The sequence below is a fragment of the Oryctolagus cuniculus genome, chromosome 16, assembly GCF_051225735.1.
Source record: "Oryctolagus cuniculus isolate XC-2025 breed Fujian yellow rabbit chromosome 16, ASM5122573v1, whole genome shotgun sequence".
Lineage (NCBI taxonomy): Eukaryota > Metazoa > Chordata > Mammalia > Lagomorpha > Leporidae > Oryctolagus > Oryctolagus cuniculus.
The window spans coordinates 52,187,897-52,204,004 of record NC_142882.1 but is presented as its reverse complement, the minus strand read 5'-3'; the positions used below and the strand labels follow the sequence as shown (position 1 = coordinate 52,204,004).

The following is a 16,108-nucleotide window of genomic DNA, read 5'->3' as shown; positions in this document are numbered from 1 at the left end:
ACCTGTGGCACTAGAACCCTAAATGGGTGCCAGTTCAAGTCCTAGCTGCTCCTCTTCTGATACAGCGCTCTGTTAAGGCCTGGGAAGGCAGTAGAAGATGGCCCAAGTGCTTGGGCCCCTTGCACCCACATGGGAGACCCAGAAGAAGATCCTGGCTCCTGGCTTTGGACTAGCCCAGCTCCAGCCATTGCGGCCATCTTGGGAGTGAACCAGTAGATGGAAGACCTTTCTCTCAGTCTCTCCCTCTGTCACTCTGCCTCTCAAATAAATAAAATCTGTTTAAATATATATATATATATACACACACACACACATATATATATAGGGAAACGGTAAGAGCAAAAATCAACAAAATTGAAAACAGAAAAACAACAGAGAAGCAAAGAGCTGGTTCTTTGAAAAACTGACAAAACTTTAGCAAGATTGGCAAAGGAAAAAAGAAAGGCAAATTACGATACCAGGAATGAAATAGGATATAACAACAAACCTCAAAGGTCAAAAGATAATAAGGCAAGACTAAGAACAACTCTACACATAGAAAGTTGGCAACACAGACAAAACTGGTCTCTTCCTTGAAAAACAAACTGCCACAACTCACCCAATCTGAAATAATCTTCTGAATAGCTCTATGACCACTAAGGGAATCAAATTTGCAACTTAAACATTTCTAAAAACAAAATGCCAAGGCCAAGATAATTTCATTGGCAAATACTAACAAATGTTTAAAACAGAATTAACACCAATTCTATATGATTTCTTTTGGGGGAAAAAAAAAACACTTCTTGTTTCATTTTATGAACTTAATATTAACCTAGTACCAAATCCAGATAAAAACTAAACTAAAACTACCAACTAATATCCCTTATGAATACAGATACAAAACTCTTCAACAAAAATTAAGCAAACAAAATTTGGCAACTTAAAAAAGGAAACATATATCATGACCAAATGGAGTGTATTCTGGTAATGCAAGGTTAGTTCAATCTTGAAATATAAACCAATGTAATCGACTACATTAACAGCATAATGGAAAGAAAATTTACATAGCAATCAATGAAGAAAAAGCACTCGACAAAATTCAATACCCACTCATGAAAAGAAATATTCAGAGCAACAGGAAAGAGGCAAAGTTCATCTGCTGTGAAGTAAAGAGCATCTGTGGCAGCAAGCATTTAGTACAGTGGTTAAGACAACATTCAGGACAACTGCATTCCCTATCAGAGTGCCAGCTCCACTTCCAATTCCAGCTTCCTGTTAACAAACAGCCTGGAAGGTAGCAGATGATGACTCAAGTGGGTTCCCATCACTCATGCAGGAGACCCATACTGAGTTCTGGGCTCTTGGCTTCAGCTTAATCCAGCCCTGGATGTTGTGAGTATTTGAGGAATGGACCAGCAGATAGAAGATATATCTATTTCTATTTCCCACCCTTCCACTCTCCATCTTTCAAAAATAGTTAAATAAGTAAAAATTAGAAGTATTCAAAAAAAAGGGCATCTATCAAAAAACCTACAGCTAATATCATACTGATTTATGAATGCCTCACTGGTTTCACCCATAAAATCAGGAACAAGGTAAAGATGTCCATTCTCAATGATCTTATTCAACATAGAAAAATAAATAAATAAATAAATAAATGAAAAAAAGCATAGTATTGGGAGTTCTAAACAGTATAGTCATATATGTAAAAGAAAAACTGGAGGCAATAAATTAGAAGCAAATAAAATTATCTTTATTTTCACATGTCTCAGTCCATTTTGTGTTGCTGTAACAAAGTACTGGAGGCTGGGTACTCTATAAACAAGAGGTTTATGGAACTAACAGTTCTAGAAATAATAAGAGCAGGACTCTGGCATCTGCTAAGCTCTAGTGAGGGTCTTCTGGCTGCATGAGAACAGAGCAGCTGCCATCACTGTGGAAGGGTGTGCAAGATGGGGAGATCACATGAGGAAACAGGAACAAGAGAGATTCGGGCTCACTCTTTTTATAATCACTTATATATAATCACTATAAGCAAGGTTCAGTGAGAACTACATTAAAATCTTTTCAAGAGTAGTACCTTCACACTCCTGATCACCTTCCACTAAGTCCAACCTCTTAAAAGTTCTACACCATCTCAATGCCACCATACTAGGGACCGAGCTTCCAAGCACATGAAACTTTGGGGACATACACTCAAACCACATTTAAACTAAAACAGCAAATAACACAACTGTCTGCAAAGACAATCTCAAAGAATCTACCAAGTGCACCTAGAACTAATAAGTTCAGCAAAGTTACAGGATACAAAATAAATCACAAAAGCCAACTGCAATTCCTATAATACTAGCAATTAACACAAAGACACCCAGATTGAAAGCATAATACCATGTAAAATTGCTTTCCCAATTTTATGATTGCTTACAATTACTTACAATTTCATGATTGCTGCCATAGTCATATGCTCTGTAGCTTTCATAAATCAATTCACATTTTAACTTTAAATGTATTTTGAGAGAAAAATAATAAAAAAAAACACTTGCTTTATGAACTAATTCATTTTTCCTTAAAGTCATTAAAATATAGAACTAAAATATCCATCAACGTAGTGTCTACAAATTCTCCTGAAGACTAACTTGTGAATTAATATGTGCGCATTGGGGAACAATGAGCCTTCCCTGTGCTCTTCCAACCCAGACATTATCATCATTCCCTTCAGTAAGGCAGAGCCACATTTCACAGAGTTCCTTCCCCTGTAGAGTCACAATGTTTTGTAGTTTTTAGTGTACAGCTCCTGCACACCTTTTGTTAAATCTATCAAAACATCCATAGTTTTGATAGTTTGGTAAATTTTTTAAAATTTCATTTTATATACTGAAATACATATGTAATAAAATATATATTGCATATATACTTTATATATATATAAATATATGTATATATGTCACTGACCTACTTCAGTAACAAATAACATACCCACAATAAAAGACAGCCATAAGCATACAGGTCTGAACTTGCAGAAGGAGGTTTTCCCATTTTCAGTTCAGGTGACATCAAACTCAAGTCACCAACCATCATGTTCACTGAGGCACGCTGACTCTACAAAAACAAGATAGTTTAAATATTTTTACAGGCAACACAGTTGAGGTTGCTTTCCACGAAATATTCTGCAATTAACAGAAAAATTTTGAAATTCTTCATTTTCTTGTTCTCAAATATTATCTAACTTCTGCTATTATAAAATGCCCTTAAAAAATCACACTTAACAAAGCTAACAGTGAGACTTTTATTACATTCAGATTAGATTCAGATGATTCAAAACCAGTTACCATTGATTCTTGCATTAAACATTTAGTATTTTTTAATATTTTATCTATATATATGAGAGGTAGAGTTACAAACAGTAAGAGGGAGAGACAGAGAGAAAGGTCTTAAGTCCGTTGGTTCACTCCCCAGTTGGCCACAATGGCCGGAGCTGTGCTGATCTGAAGCCAGGTGCTTCTTTCCGGTCTCCCATTTGGGTGCAGGGGCCCAAGGATTTGGGCCATCTTCTACTGCTTTCCCAGACCTCAGCAGAGAGCTGGATTGGAAGATGAGCAGCTGGGACTAGGACCGGTGCCCATATGGGATGCCGGCACCACAGGCAGAAGATTAACCCACTGCGCCGGTGCTGGACCCAAACTTTTAGTATTTTTTAAAAGAAATTTTATAAGAACACTTATATTCTCTAATTCTGAATATTCTAAATAATGTTTTTTTTTAAAAACTAAAATTCCAAAAAGTATTTTCTTCCTTACTGGCCATTTTCTAAATTTTCCATTTCTAACATGTCACAGGATGACGAGGAACAAGAGCAGACAAACACTGATTGTACTTCCTACTCTCTCACTCACTTCTGTGTAAACTTGTGCTCAAACCTCTTTAGGTCTAAATTAGCTAATTTAGAAAATGGAAATAATATCTACCTTACAGAGCTACTATAAAGATAAAGGTACTGGGGCCAGCACGGTGGTGCAGTGGGTTAAGCCGCTGTCTGCAGTGCTTGCAGCCCATATGGGTGCCAGTTCAAGTCCTGGCTGTTCTACTTCTGATCCAGATGCCTACTAATGCTCGTTGGAAAGCAGCAGAGGATATGCTTGGGCCCCTACCACCCACGTGGGAGACCTGGAAGAAGTTCCTGGTGCCACCCATTGAGGCCATTTGGGGATTGAACCAGCAGATGGAAGATCTCTCTCCTCTCTGTAACTCTGCCTTTCAGGTAAAAGAAAAGAACAAAAAAGAAAGAGAGGGAAAGTAAGGGGAGGGAAGAAGGGAAGAAGGGAGGGAGGGAGGGAGGGAAGAAGGGAGGGAGGAAGGAAGGAGAGAGAGAGAGAAAGAGAAAGAGAGAGGGGGAAAGAAAAAGAAAGAGGAGGGAGAGGGAGGGAGGAAGGGAGGGAAGAAGAAACCCAGTGATCTAGGAGCTATGGGGTCTGGATAATGTTCTTTGGGGGGAAAAAAAAGATAAAGGCATCTAGCACAAAGCCCAGCACATAGCACTAAGTGCTGACTGGCTCTTCTCTACATACTGTCTTTATCTTTGCTTCTCAAAGTGTGGTCCCAAAGCCTGTAGCCACAGCATTAACTAGGAGCTTGTTAGAAATGCAGAATCTTTAGCCCAAAAATGTTGAATAATAATCTGCATTTAACAAGCTCCCCAGGCGATTCCTATGCACTCTAATACCCAAAAAGCAAGCATCTTGACTACAGACTACTTTTCAAATTTTTCTTCCTAATTAATACTTCAGGCCGAAAGTAGTATGAAAACTGTAGCAAAAACTAAGTTTAATCACTATTTCAAGGTAAATAATTTTAATTGAAGATTAAAACAATGTCTTGGGAAATAATAACAGTTTACAAATGAGTATAAAAGAGGAAGAGTAGGTGCTGGCGTAGCAGGAAAAGCTTCTGCCTGCAGTGCCGGCATCCCATATGGGTGCCGGTTCAAGTCCCAGCTGCTCCATTTCCAATCCAGCTCTATGCTATGGCCTGGGAAAGCAGAGGAAGATGATCCAAGTCCTTTGGGCCCCTGCACCCACGTGGGAGACCCGGAAGAAGCTCCTGGCTCCTGATTTCGGATCGGTGCAGCTCCAGCCCTTGTGGCCAATTAGGGAGTGAACCAGCAGATGGAAGACCGACCTCTCTCTCTCTCTCTCTCTCTCTCTCTCTCTCTGCCTCTCCTTCTCTGTGTAACCCTGACTTTCAAATAAATAAATAAATATTTTTTTAAAAAAAGAGGATGAGTAATTCCTGGAGTAGTCATATCTACAGTTGTGCAAATGGGATGCTCAACAGGAAAACTGAGAACCTTAGAAGTTGAGAACTTAAAATTCAATTTATTTTTCTTATGGTGTTATCTTAATTCTCAAGTGAACTAATGTGATAAAATAAATATTTCAGAAAGTCAGTCTATAATCCTGCACAATCCAGTTTTTTTCTCAATTGAATATTTTCACTTTCTTTTTTTGAGTTACCGTATGAAAATCATACAGACTACACATACAACAGTAGCATCACTCTAAGATTGCAGAAAGCATTGGCATACGAGCATACTAAGAACAGCTTAGATAACAAACACCAGCAAGGATGTAGAGAGACTGGAATCCTTATACATTGCTGGTGGAAATGTAATTCAGTGCAATTGGGGACAGGCATTTGGCACAGCAATTAAGACATCACCTGCACCCCAAGCTGGAGTGCCTGAGTTTGAATTCCAGCTCCACTCCTGATTCCAATTTACAACAAATGCACATTCTGGAAGGCAGCAAGTGATGGATGGCTCAAGTGTCTGGGTCCTTGCCACCCACATGGGAGACCTAGATTAAGTTCCCAGCTCCTAGCCCAGCCCAACCCCAGCTGTTACAGGCTTTTAGGGAGTGAACCAATGGATGGAACAGATCTCTCTCTCTTTCTCACTCTCTCTTCTTCCTCTTTTTTCTCTGTTCCTTTATTTTCAAATGAATAAGTAAAATATTTTTCTAGGGGTTGGTGCTGTTGTGTACCAGGCTGGACTGCTGCCTGCAGTGCCAGCATCCCATATGGGCGTCGGTTCGAGACCCAGCTGCTCCACTTCCAATCCAGCTCTCTGCTAAGGCCTGGGAAAGCAGTAGATGATGGCCAGAGTCCTTGGTCCTCAATACCCATGTAGGAGACCCAGAAGAATCTCCTGGATCCTGGCTTTGGATCAGCACAGCTCTGGCTGTTGCAGCCAACTGGAGAGTGAACCAGCAGATGGAAGACTTTCTCTCTCTCTCTACCTCTCCTTGTCTCTCTCTGTAACTCTGACTTTCAAATAAATTAATCTTTAAAAAACTATTTTTCTAAAAATGATATAACCACTTTTGAAAACATTTATTTTCCTCAAAAGTAAAATATAGTTACCACATGACCCAGTAATTTCACTTAAACAGCAATGAAAACTCTTCTGCAAAAAACTGTACACCAATGTTCATAGCAACAAAACTGATAATAACAAAAATGTAAACAACCCAAATATTCATCAACTGATGAATACATAAGCAAACTGTGGTACAGCCATACAATTAAATACAATTTAGCCATAAAAATAAATGGTGTTCTGATCCATGCTATAACATGGATAACTTCAAAAACACTATGCTAAGTAAAATGAGCCATTCATGAAAGGCTATATATTATATGATTCCATTTATATGGGATATCTAGAACATACAAGTTCATAGAAACAGAAAATGTATCAATGATTTCCAAGGCCTAGGGAGAGGGAGAATAGGGGAGTGGCTACTAATCATTATGGAGCTTCTTTTTGGGAATGATAAAGTTCTGGAACTAGACAGTGGTGACCAATGCAACACTTTATAAATATGCTACTGAGTTGTACACTTTATGTGAATTATATCTCAATGAAGTTGTTACTTTTAAAGGATTATCCATTCCATAATTATATATGTATCCCAAAACATATTATACACTATATATATATATATAAATTCCTATTTGTCAGATAAATAGGAAATTGCTCCATGTGATCATGTATGTTTTGAGGTTAACCATTTTACCAAAAAACAAAATTTGACAATATACTCTTTAATTGTCTGATTTTTGCTACCTCGGTAAATTTCCTATTTGGAGGTAATATGGCACCAAATAACAGTCATCGAAGTTCAGCCAAGACTTGAACTGAATGGAAAAATCTATAGTTCCCAGGTTTCTAAAAGTGTTTATTCTTGACCAAAAAACAGCAACTTATATTTAAGTTTAATCACTGAGAAAAAAGGATGACACCAGCAGGAGAAGGCAGGGAGAGGACCACCGAGTTTCTCTGAGTTATTTCGTACTGACGGAATGTTTCCTGATGAAGAAACAAGCAACAGTGAATGCTACCAATGCCAGTGAGTGTAACGGCAGGTGCTCCTAAGACTTGGGTCAGAATATAGAAGACTTAAACCTGGAAACTCTTGTTCCAGCACCTACCTGACAGCAGAAAGCTATTGACACTATAAGATACTCCTTAACTGAAGGCATCGATGCTATAAGAAATTATAATACACTACCATATTACATGTAAGCACTGAACTATTGCCTAGTAAAATTAAATGAAGTCTAAAACCTATTTGTAAAACCATGATATTATACCACAGATTTGGTGAAGTCAAAATCTCCAACAATTCCTTGCTCACGGTTTAGAGCAAACACGTTGTTCTGATGAAGGGATCCATGAATGATGTCAGCCTTGTGCAATGTGTGGAGGCCCTGGGCAACGCCCTTCATGACCTTTAATGCTTCCTGCAAAGACGTGCACACACAAGAAATCGGGAAATGGGTAAATCCTGTTAACACATGAACCTCTTTAACTTCAAAATGTTCCAGACTTGGAACAGCTATTCGGCAGATTGCTCCAAACAAACCTTTAGTAATAATACAGCATAGAGAGATAATTTAAGGCCAGGTGAAGCCTTGATTATACAACTGGTGATGTGTGTTTGTGCACATAATTCACACATGTACATATATGCATTCATTTGGATAAACATATATATATATATATATGTATATATATATTCTTCAATCTCTCAGGAGACAGATTATAAAAAACCATATGAAGCAGCCAGGAAAGAAGAGACTGAAATCATGTTACTAGGGAGGAAGAATCATTCTTCCTTTATTGTTATTAATTAATTCTAAATCTGCGGTGGTAAGAATTAAAACTGCCACTTAAGCACTTACAAAGAATACTTCAAAAAGTTAGTGGAAAAATCAAAATGAAAGATAATGCACGTATTCCATGAACCTTTTTGAAAAGCCCTCGTTTAATAGCTAGTGCTGTTTTAGACAATGTGCATATAGCACAGCTCAACTGCTGTGAGCTTGGGTTCTACAATCAGAAAGATCTAATTTCAAGTGCTTATTCTGCCTCTGGCCAAGGGACCCTCTGCAAGTCAATCCCTTTAAGCCTCATTTTTTCTCATTTGCATAACAGGATAACTCCTATCACAGGACTGATGTGACAAATAGAATAACACAAGTCAAACTGCTACAGTAGAGCATGCAGTGTGCATGAGGAGTTATTTCTCACTGACCACATGTGTTGAAAGAGTGTTTTACTTACATCTGAAGTTAAAGGCATGCTAGCCTGAACAGCACTCAGGTTTGCCCGAGGATAGTACGGAACCACCAGATACGCCATAGGATCTGACTAAGATGGAAACAGAGAATGTGACTCAAAGGCAAAGATTATTCAACACGTTTTTAGGATACATTGATTCCATATATAGTAGTTTTTGTTTATACAAAAAAGAATCAATCACTGCTCTAAAATTTGAAGTTAAAATTTATTTTTTTTAAAAATTTCCTTCAAGAGATGTAAAGAGATAAAGAGATAAGAACTTTACCTTACACAAGAACAAGAATTTCAGGGGCAGCAGCCCGGACTCCTCTTTAGCATCTCTCGAGGCTCTGTGGTAGGTGGCTGCTCTCCGAATCACCCTGGCTTCTGTGTCAACATCCACAGAATAGCCCTTTTACCAAAATAAGAAGTAATCGCAAAGTTAAAAATTCCTAATTATTCACCTTTTCAGGTTAAATGTAAGAAATGATTTTATGTAAGTTAAATTACATTTAATTTTATTTTTAAAAAGTTTATAAGTACTTTTTCTATTGGCTTTGAATGTTGTAACTTGAAAAGGAAAAATAAAATTTCTACGTGTAGCTTACAATATCTTCTAGAATGGGTAGTAACTAGGGCCAAAGTATTTATCCTACAATCAAGATTAACAGTTTCAGAACAATGACAAGGAGTAGTGTAAGTCTGTGTTGGCAACACAGCTGAAATTTCAAAGAGAAATCCAACAAAAGCAAGCATTTTTAAAGGCTACTGAATAGAATGCAGTAAGTCTGTCCAAAGGAAAGTGAGCATACCCCACTAAAGACAAACACCATCTAGTGAAATGAGGGAAACTTTAAAGTCAAAATTAGACCTGGCAAGCAGACTGGAAGCACGAGCACTACACCAGTCAACTCACATACTTCAGCAGACTACTGAGCTGTTATTCTTTCCTAAGAAGCCACACCCTAACTCCCACTGTACCTCTGTATCTCCCACCAATCAGAGGAACTCAGACTTACCTTTAAAAGAATTACCTGCCCATTAATCTCAGAGCACACCAAAGGACGCTTGCTGCTAAGTTCCTTCATTGGTTCAGCATCAAGAAGATCACGTTCCAAGCTCATAGTAAGAAGACCCCCAGAGTTCTAGGCACAAGTTTTTATTACACTTGAGTAATGCAAACCATCGTGGTACCTCTAAATTATCAGCACAGTGCATTACATGCTATCAGATGGACTAGCCGTCATCAACTTTCCTAAAGAAACCAGTAAATATTAAAATGTTTGACATTTTCTATTTTTTTTTCCAGTTCCTGGCTCTTGAACCCCTCCTGCTCAAAGTATAATCACCATACCTGTAATGGCAGCTACAGTTCTAGAACACACTCAAGAGATGACTGAGCATAACCAGATGTGCTTCCAAGCAACCCTAAAGTTTGAGAAAGCTCCCTTTGGTCATTATGTTAAGTAAAATAAGCCAGACACAGAAAGACAAATATTGTATGTTCTCCCTCATACATGGAAGATTAAAAAATTGTTGATCTGAACTTAGAGAATTACTATAGGCTGGGAAGGTTGGCAGCAGGGGCACAGAGGGAGGTCAGATAATAGGTACCAAAGTCAGACAGAACAAACAAGTTCTACCAGTTCCACAGCACAGTGGGGTGACTATAATTCACAATAATGCATTGTATTTTGTGTAAAGAACTGGAGAAGGGGCAGGCATGGTGCACCAGGTTAAGCCACCAACTGCTATGCCAGCATTCCATATCAGAATGCCAGTTTAAGTCCCAACTGTTGCGCTTCTGATCCAGCTTCTTGCTAATATGCCTGGAAAAGCAGCAGATGATGGTCCAAACACTTGGGTTCCTGCCATCCCATAGGAGGCCAGGATGAGTTCTGAGCCCCTGGCTTCAGCCCGGCCGAGCTGGCTGTTGTGGCCAGCAGACGATAGACTATCTCATCTCTCCTCCTCTCCTCTCCTCCCCTCCCCTCCCTTCCCCCTCTTCCCCATCACTCTGCCTTTCAAATAAATAAATAAATGAATAAATCTTTAAGAAAGAACAGTAACTGAAGGAGAGGAGCTGGTAGGTTCCAAAGCCAAGGAAAAGAAAAGAAAATGGAAAAACTGGTAGCCTAGTTTGAATGGTTCATGCTGTGTACATGTACTGAAATAGTGCACTGCACTCCATAAAAGTGTTCAAATATTACACAATAATCAAAGTTTTAAATAATTTTTAAAACTAAAAATACTTCATGTTTCCTAAATATAGTAAAATGATGACAAATAAAAAAGCAGTTGTAAAATGAGAATGAAAAATATAAAATTATTTTTACTATGAAGTCTTTTTTTTTTTTTTTTTTTTTTTTTTTTGGACAGGCAGAGTGGACAGTGAGAGACAGAGAGACAGAGAGAAAGGTCTTTCTTTTCTGTTGGTTCACCCCTCAATGGCTGCTGCAGCTGGCGCACCGTGCTGATCCAAAGCCAGGAACCAGGTGCTTCTCCTGGTCTCCCATGGGGTGCAGGGCCCAAGCACTTGGGCTATCCTCCACTGCTTTCCCGGGCCACAGCAGAGAGCTGGACAGGAAGAGGAGCAACCGGGACAGAATCCGGCATCCCGACTGGGACTAGAACCCTGTGTGCCAGTGCCACAGGCGGAAGATTAGCCTATAAAGCCGCAGTGCCAGCCTACTATGAAATAATTCTAACACCTCTGCCTCAGCTTGAAAATGTCTGCAGAGAGCCGGCGCCGTGGCGCAGTAGGTTGATCCTCCACCTGTGGTGCCGGCATCCCGTATGGGCACTGGTTCTGGTCCCAAATGCTGAATGCTCCTTTTCCAGTCCAGCTCTCTGCATGGGCTGGGAGAGCAGTGGAGGATGGCCCAAGTCCTTGGGCCCCTGTGCCGGTGTGGGAGACCGGAGTGGGGGGTGGGGGAGAGGCACCTGGCTCCTGGCTGCGGATCGGCGCACCTCAGGCCGTTGCGGCCATTTGGGGAGTGAACCAACGGACAGAAAATGTTTCTCTCTGTCTCTCCCTCTCACTGTCTGTGACTCTACCTCTCAAATAAAATAAAATCTTAAAAAAAAAAGAAAATGCTTGCAGTAGTGAAAATGGGCCATTAGATAATGTTTGCTCAACTCTCTAACGGGAAAGCAGCGAGCACAAAAGACTAAACTATATTTGCTACTTTTTCTAACACAATCACATTTAATTTTCAGAAACACACACACACACACAGAGGAATCTGAATGTCAGTAACAGAGCTGGAACAATCCACAGCAGTAGCAGGGGCAGTAGGAGAAGAGATTTAATTTAGTTGATTTACTGTGGTTGATAGGTTTTTGCGAGTCTCACAGTGATGGAAGCTGCACATTTCTTCTTCTTCTTTTTTTTTTAAAGATTTACTTATTTTACTTGAAAGTCACAGTTATACAGAGAGAGAGAAGGAGACGTGGGGGGGGGGGTCTTCCATCTGCTGGTTCACTCCCCAGATGGCCACAATGGCCGGAGCTGCGCCAATCTGAAGCCAGGAGCTTCTTCCAGGTCTCCTATGAGGGTGCAGGGGCCCAAGGCCTTGGGACATCTTCTACTGCTTACCCAGGCCATAGCAGAGATCTGGATCAGAAGGGGAATAGCCGAGTCTCGAACCGGCACCCATATAGGATGCCGGCACTGCAGGCAGCGGCTTTACCCCCTATGCCATAGCACCGACCCCAGCTGCACATTTTTTCAAAGGGACAGAGAAGCTGTTAGAAGTTTGATTTTCCTGGCTGCAACCAAGGATCTGGGGATCTTTGCACTACCCCAAGATCTGAGTGGGACAGAATTTTGAAGGACATGCAATGATTTATCCTCAGGATAACAAAAACTGACAAGCAGGAAGCTTACACACTCAGTCAAAGTAGCATGTCTGTCTCCAAGAATAGTTTCAGTTTGAAGACAAGTGCCACCTCTTGCTGAAAGCACCGGTTCCCTTACTGAAGCTTGCTAGGGATGACAGAGGGTTTGACTCAGTTCAAAGCTTCCTTTAGTCTTTTAAGAATTTCATGAGGCCTCTCACCAATGACACCCACATCGGAATTTCCAGGAAGAAACAGAGTTGTTTCATGCAATATTCCCAAATGGAGCTGTATACTGTATGAAACATAAGAACTCTGACTGTTGGCAATTATATCTTCTAGATTTCCCAGAGAGTCTAGTAATCAGCCAGCAGGATCAAACCCTGGTGACTCTGATGAGTGAGCCTGACCCAGCAGTCACGGACCGTGAAAGACGGTGTTACTCCCAGAGGACATCACTAGTGAGAGTGGAATTCATGATGGATACCTGTTCTGTCATTGATGCCACACTGCTCAATCCTTGTCAGTATTCGATGAATGGAATGAAATCAGGTGGAACTTACTAGACAATTCACAACTCTCCAGAACCAGAATGCTCTTATGTTAGCACCTGCTATGATGACCTGATCGGGAGAGCTGTGAAAGTCATCAAGCCAGGGAAGTGTGTGACTGCCCTGTTTGTTAACCAGAGTTCTAAATGTCACACAGTGCTTTCCTCACCCAAGAAGAATGACAGTTTTAAACATCTTTATTGCCAGAGTGCTAAATTCAATGATCACAATTTTGTTTTTACTAGTTTCACTAAGCAGCTCCAACAGCAGAGTGACCAGAAATGAGGAAACAATGCAAAAAGAGAACACACAGAGAAGGAGGTGGCTACTTTTTAGATGCTGAAATAGGAGCCTTGCTTTCCATAACCACCAGCTTGTGGTTGCACAAAGCTCAAGGTGTAATGACAGTGGAATCATTTTGAGTTGTATGATTACTGTATTAAGGAGTTAGATATCTTGCATGAGCATTCTCTTCTATGTTTAGATATTCTATGCCACTCCTGCTATGAAACTTAAGTGCATGCAGAAAAAAATCTTACTACACGAAATTTTACAATACTTGTGAAAACAACTTGATTTATGTATCTTATGTATTTTCTGCAAATACCGTCCAAAATTCCCCCTCAAACAAAGCTTCCCTCATTAGGTGTTGGCCTGGCCTTTACCATCTGAACTATCCCATTACCTGGCTACAGGATCTTACAACCAGTTACCTCCACTTTCCAGAGTATATTCTCTACTGATGCTATTGCAACCAACTTCTACTTCAAAGAGTTTTGCAGCAGCAATTAAAGTTTTTCTTCATGAGTTGAAAAAAAAGTGAAATGGTTTTCAAATATTCTAATTCTACTAGATACTTCTGTCATTCTTAAAACGAGTAATTTCACACACTAATAATATCTGATAGTCAACTTTTTTTTACATTTTAAATCAAGGTAAGTTTTACTGCAGAGTAGTTTTATTAAGAAAGGTTGTAGGATGTCTTCCAGTTCTTTAAAGTGTTAGTATATTTAAGTAATACACAATATATAATCAACCTACAAAGGATTCTTAAGCCTACATCACAGTTAAATATCTTAAAACCGTTAAAGGCTTCCATAAGCCATGACTCAAATCTTTTATAATCTTCTATAATAAAAGCCATTAGCATATTTATAAAATTTAATTTTCAAGTCCTATATGGCTGTACATATTCACTTACCCATATGACATGAGTCTTTAAGCTACAGTTAAATAATTGCAAGGAAAAACTCACATCATCTTAAAGACAAGTCTAGAAAGACTTTACAGTCATTATTTAACTGTAGGAACCTTAGTGCTACATATTTATGAGGATAAGCCCATATGTTTACATGAACACTCCTTTCTGTAAGCTATTCTCATGGGCTTAGTGACAATCTTAGTGAGGAAATTCAGTCTTTATCTGTGGGTTCTGCAACTGTAGTTTCAACAAACTGCAAATCAAAAATATTTTTATTCTATCTTACTGAACAAGCATAAACTTTTTTCCTTGTTATCATTCCCTAAACAATACTGAATAACAATTACTTACATTGTAACAAGCATTTACATCGTAGGGAGTAATTTAAGTAATCTAGAGATGATTTAAAGAAAATGGAGGGGCCATCATTGTGGCATGGCAGGTAAAGCCATCGCCTGCAGTGCCAGCATCCCATGTGGGTGCCAGTTGGGGTCCTGGCCCCTCTACTTCTGATCCAGCTCTCTGCTGCGGCCTGAGAAAGTCGTGGAAGATGGCCTAAATGCTTGGGCCCCTGCACCCACATGGGAGACCCAGAAGAAGCTCTTAGCTCCTGGCTTTGGATTAGCGCAGTTCCAGCTGTTGCAGCCATTTGGGGAGTGAACGACTAGACGGAAGACCTCTCGCTCTCTGGCTCTGCCTCTACCTCTCTGTAACTCTGTCTTTAAAATAAATAAATAAATATTTTTTTTTTTAAAAAAAGGAAGGATATGAGTAGACTATATGCATTCATGCATTTTATGTAAGGGCTTGAGCATGGCAGGTGCTGGTATTTCCAGGGGATCCTGGAACCAGTCCTCCCCTAGATAACTACTGAGGGACAACTGCACCTCATCAAGTTGCTCATCTGCAGCAAGCAACACAAACCCAGGGCTAACAGATTCTCCTCCAGAGCCAATTTGCCTTTGCAGCTCAACCCTGCCTAGCATGCTGATCTCCCAGCCTTTAAACGCCATCTGCCTGGAACAGCATCTCCACCTCAACTTTTCCACTTTAACCAATTGTTCCAGAGTGATTACAGAGCCAGCTTTAACTTAGAAGACACCTTGCACTTAAATTCTTCATGGCCAGTCGTATCCTGCTTTTATCCTAATAAACAGCAGTTGAAACTTTGTATTACAGCCATTCAAATAATACCTATAATTCAAGTACGTGTCATGCAGTGTATTAAATGATGTGGAAAAAGAGAAAAATACCAAAATAATTGCTGATTAACATAAAAATTTCAAAAACAGATATACTATGCAACTTGTAAAGATAGTCTTGAGAAATGTCCTCATAATACTCAAAAACATTCTTTGAGAATAATTTTATAGAAAGGATACTGTAAAATTAACATAATTAACATCATCACTTCTCAATACTCTCCACAGAGTAGTAATTATCAAAGGAAACAAAGCTTACCATGTACTTAAGTAATCCTATTTCAGGATGAAGCAGAGGCAGTTCAGGAAACCATTTTTGTGCCAAGCTATTCAGTTTCTCCTAAAGTTAAGAAACACATTCAATATATATTCAACTGTTACATGTTGCCCTGCAGGAAAACCTAACAGCATCCTCCTTACTACATATCTAACAAAATACAAGGAATCTTCAAAAACTTCAAGGAAAGGGCCAGGCAATAAGCCTAATTGTTAAGATGGCCGTGTCCCACAGTGAAGTAGCACTGGCTGCTAATCTTCCTGTCAATGAAGGCCCTGGGAGGCAGCAGTGAGGGCGTATTTGATAGAGTTCTGCCACCCACATGACAGGCATGGATTGGGTTGGATCCTGACTTCAGCTCTGGACAAACCCTGATTATTTTGGGCATTTGGGGTATGAACCAATAATGGGAGATCTCTCTGTCTCCCTCTCCCCTAC

General features: G+C 39.7%; 1 protein-coding gene and 1 pseudogene across 3 annotated transcripts in view; one reads left to right on the top strand and one right to left on the bottom strand.

Annotated features, from left to right (window-relative positions):
* STK31 (serine/threonine kinase 31) overlaps nucleotides 1-16,108 on the bottom strand; it is an 85,326-nt gene that overhangs the window by 19,269 nt on the left and 49,949 nt on the right. For all 3 annotated transcript variants that reach the window (XM_089315397.1, XM_051852819.3, XM_051852818.3), the window contains exons 17-22: nucleotides 15,653-15,733; nucleotides 9,619-9,744; nucleotides 8,886-9,011; nucleotides 8,603-8,689; nucleotides 7,630-7,779; nucleotides 2,956-3,078 (exon numbers count right to left, since the gene is read on the bottom strand). In XM_089315397.1, the coding sequence (XP_089171523.1) occupies nucleotides 2,956-3,078; nucleotides 7,630-7,779; nucleotides 8,603-8,689; nucleotides 8,886-9,011; nucleotides 9,619-9,744; nucleotides 15,653-15,733 (693 nt within the window). The remainder of the gene's footprint in view (nucleotides 1-2,955; nucleotides 3,079-7,629; nucleotides 7,780-8,602; nucleotides 8,690-8,885; nucleotides 9,012-9,618; nucleotides 9,745-15,652; nucleotides 15,734-16,108) is intronic.
* Nucleotides 12,492-13,617, top strand: LOC103349425 (S-adenosylmethionine decarboxylase proenzyme 1 pseudogene; annotated as a pseudogene).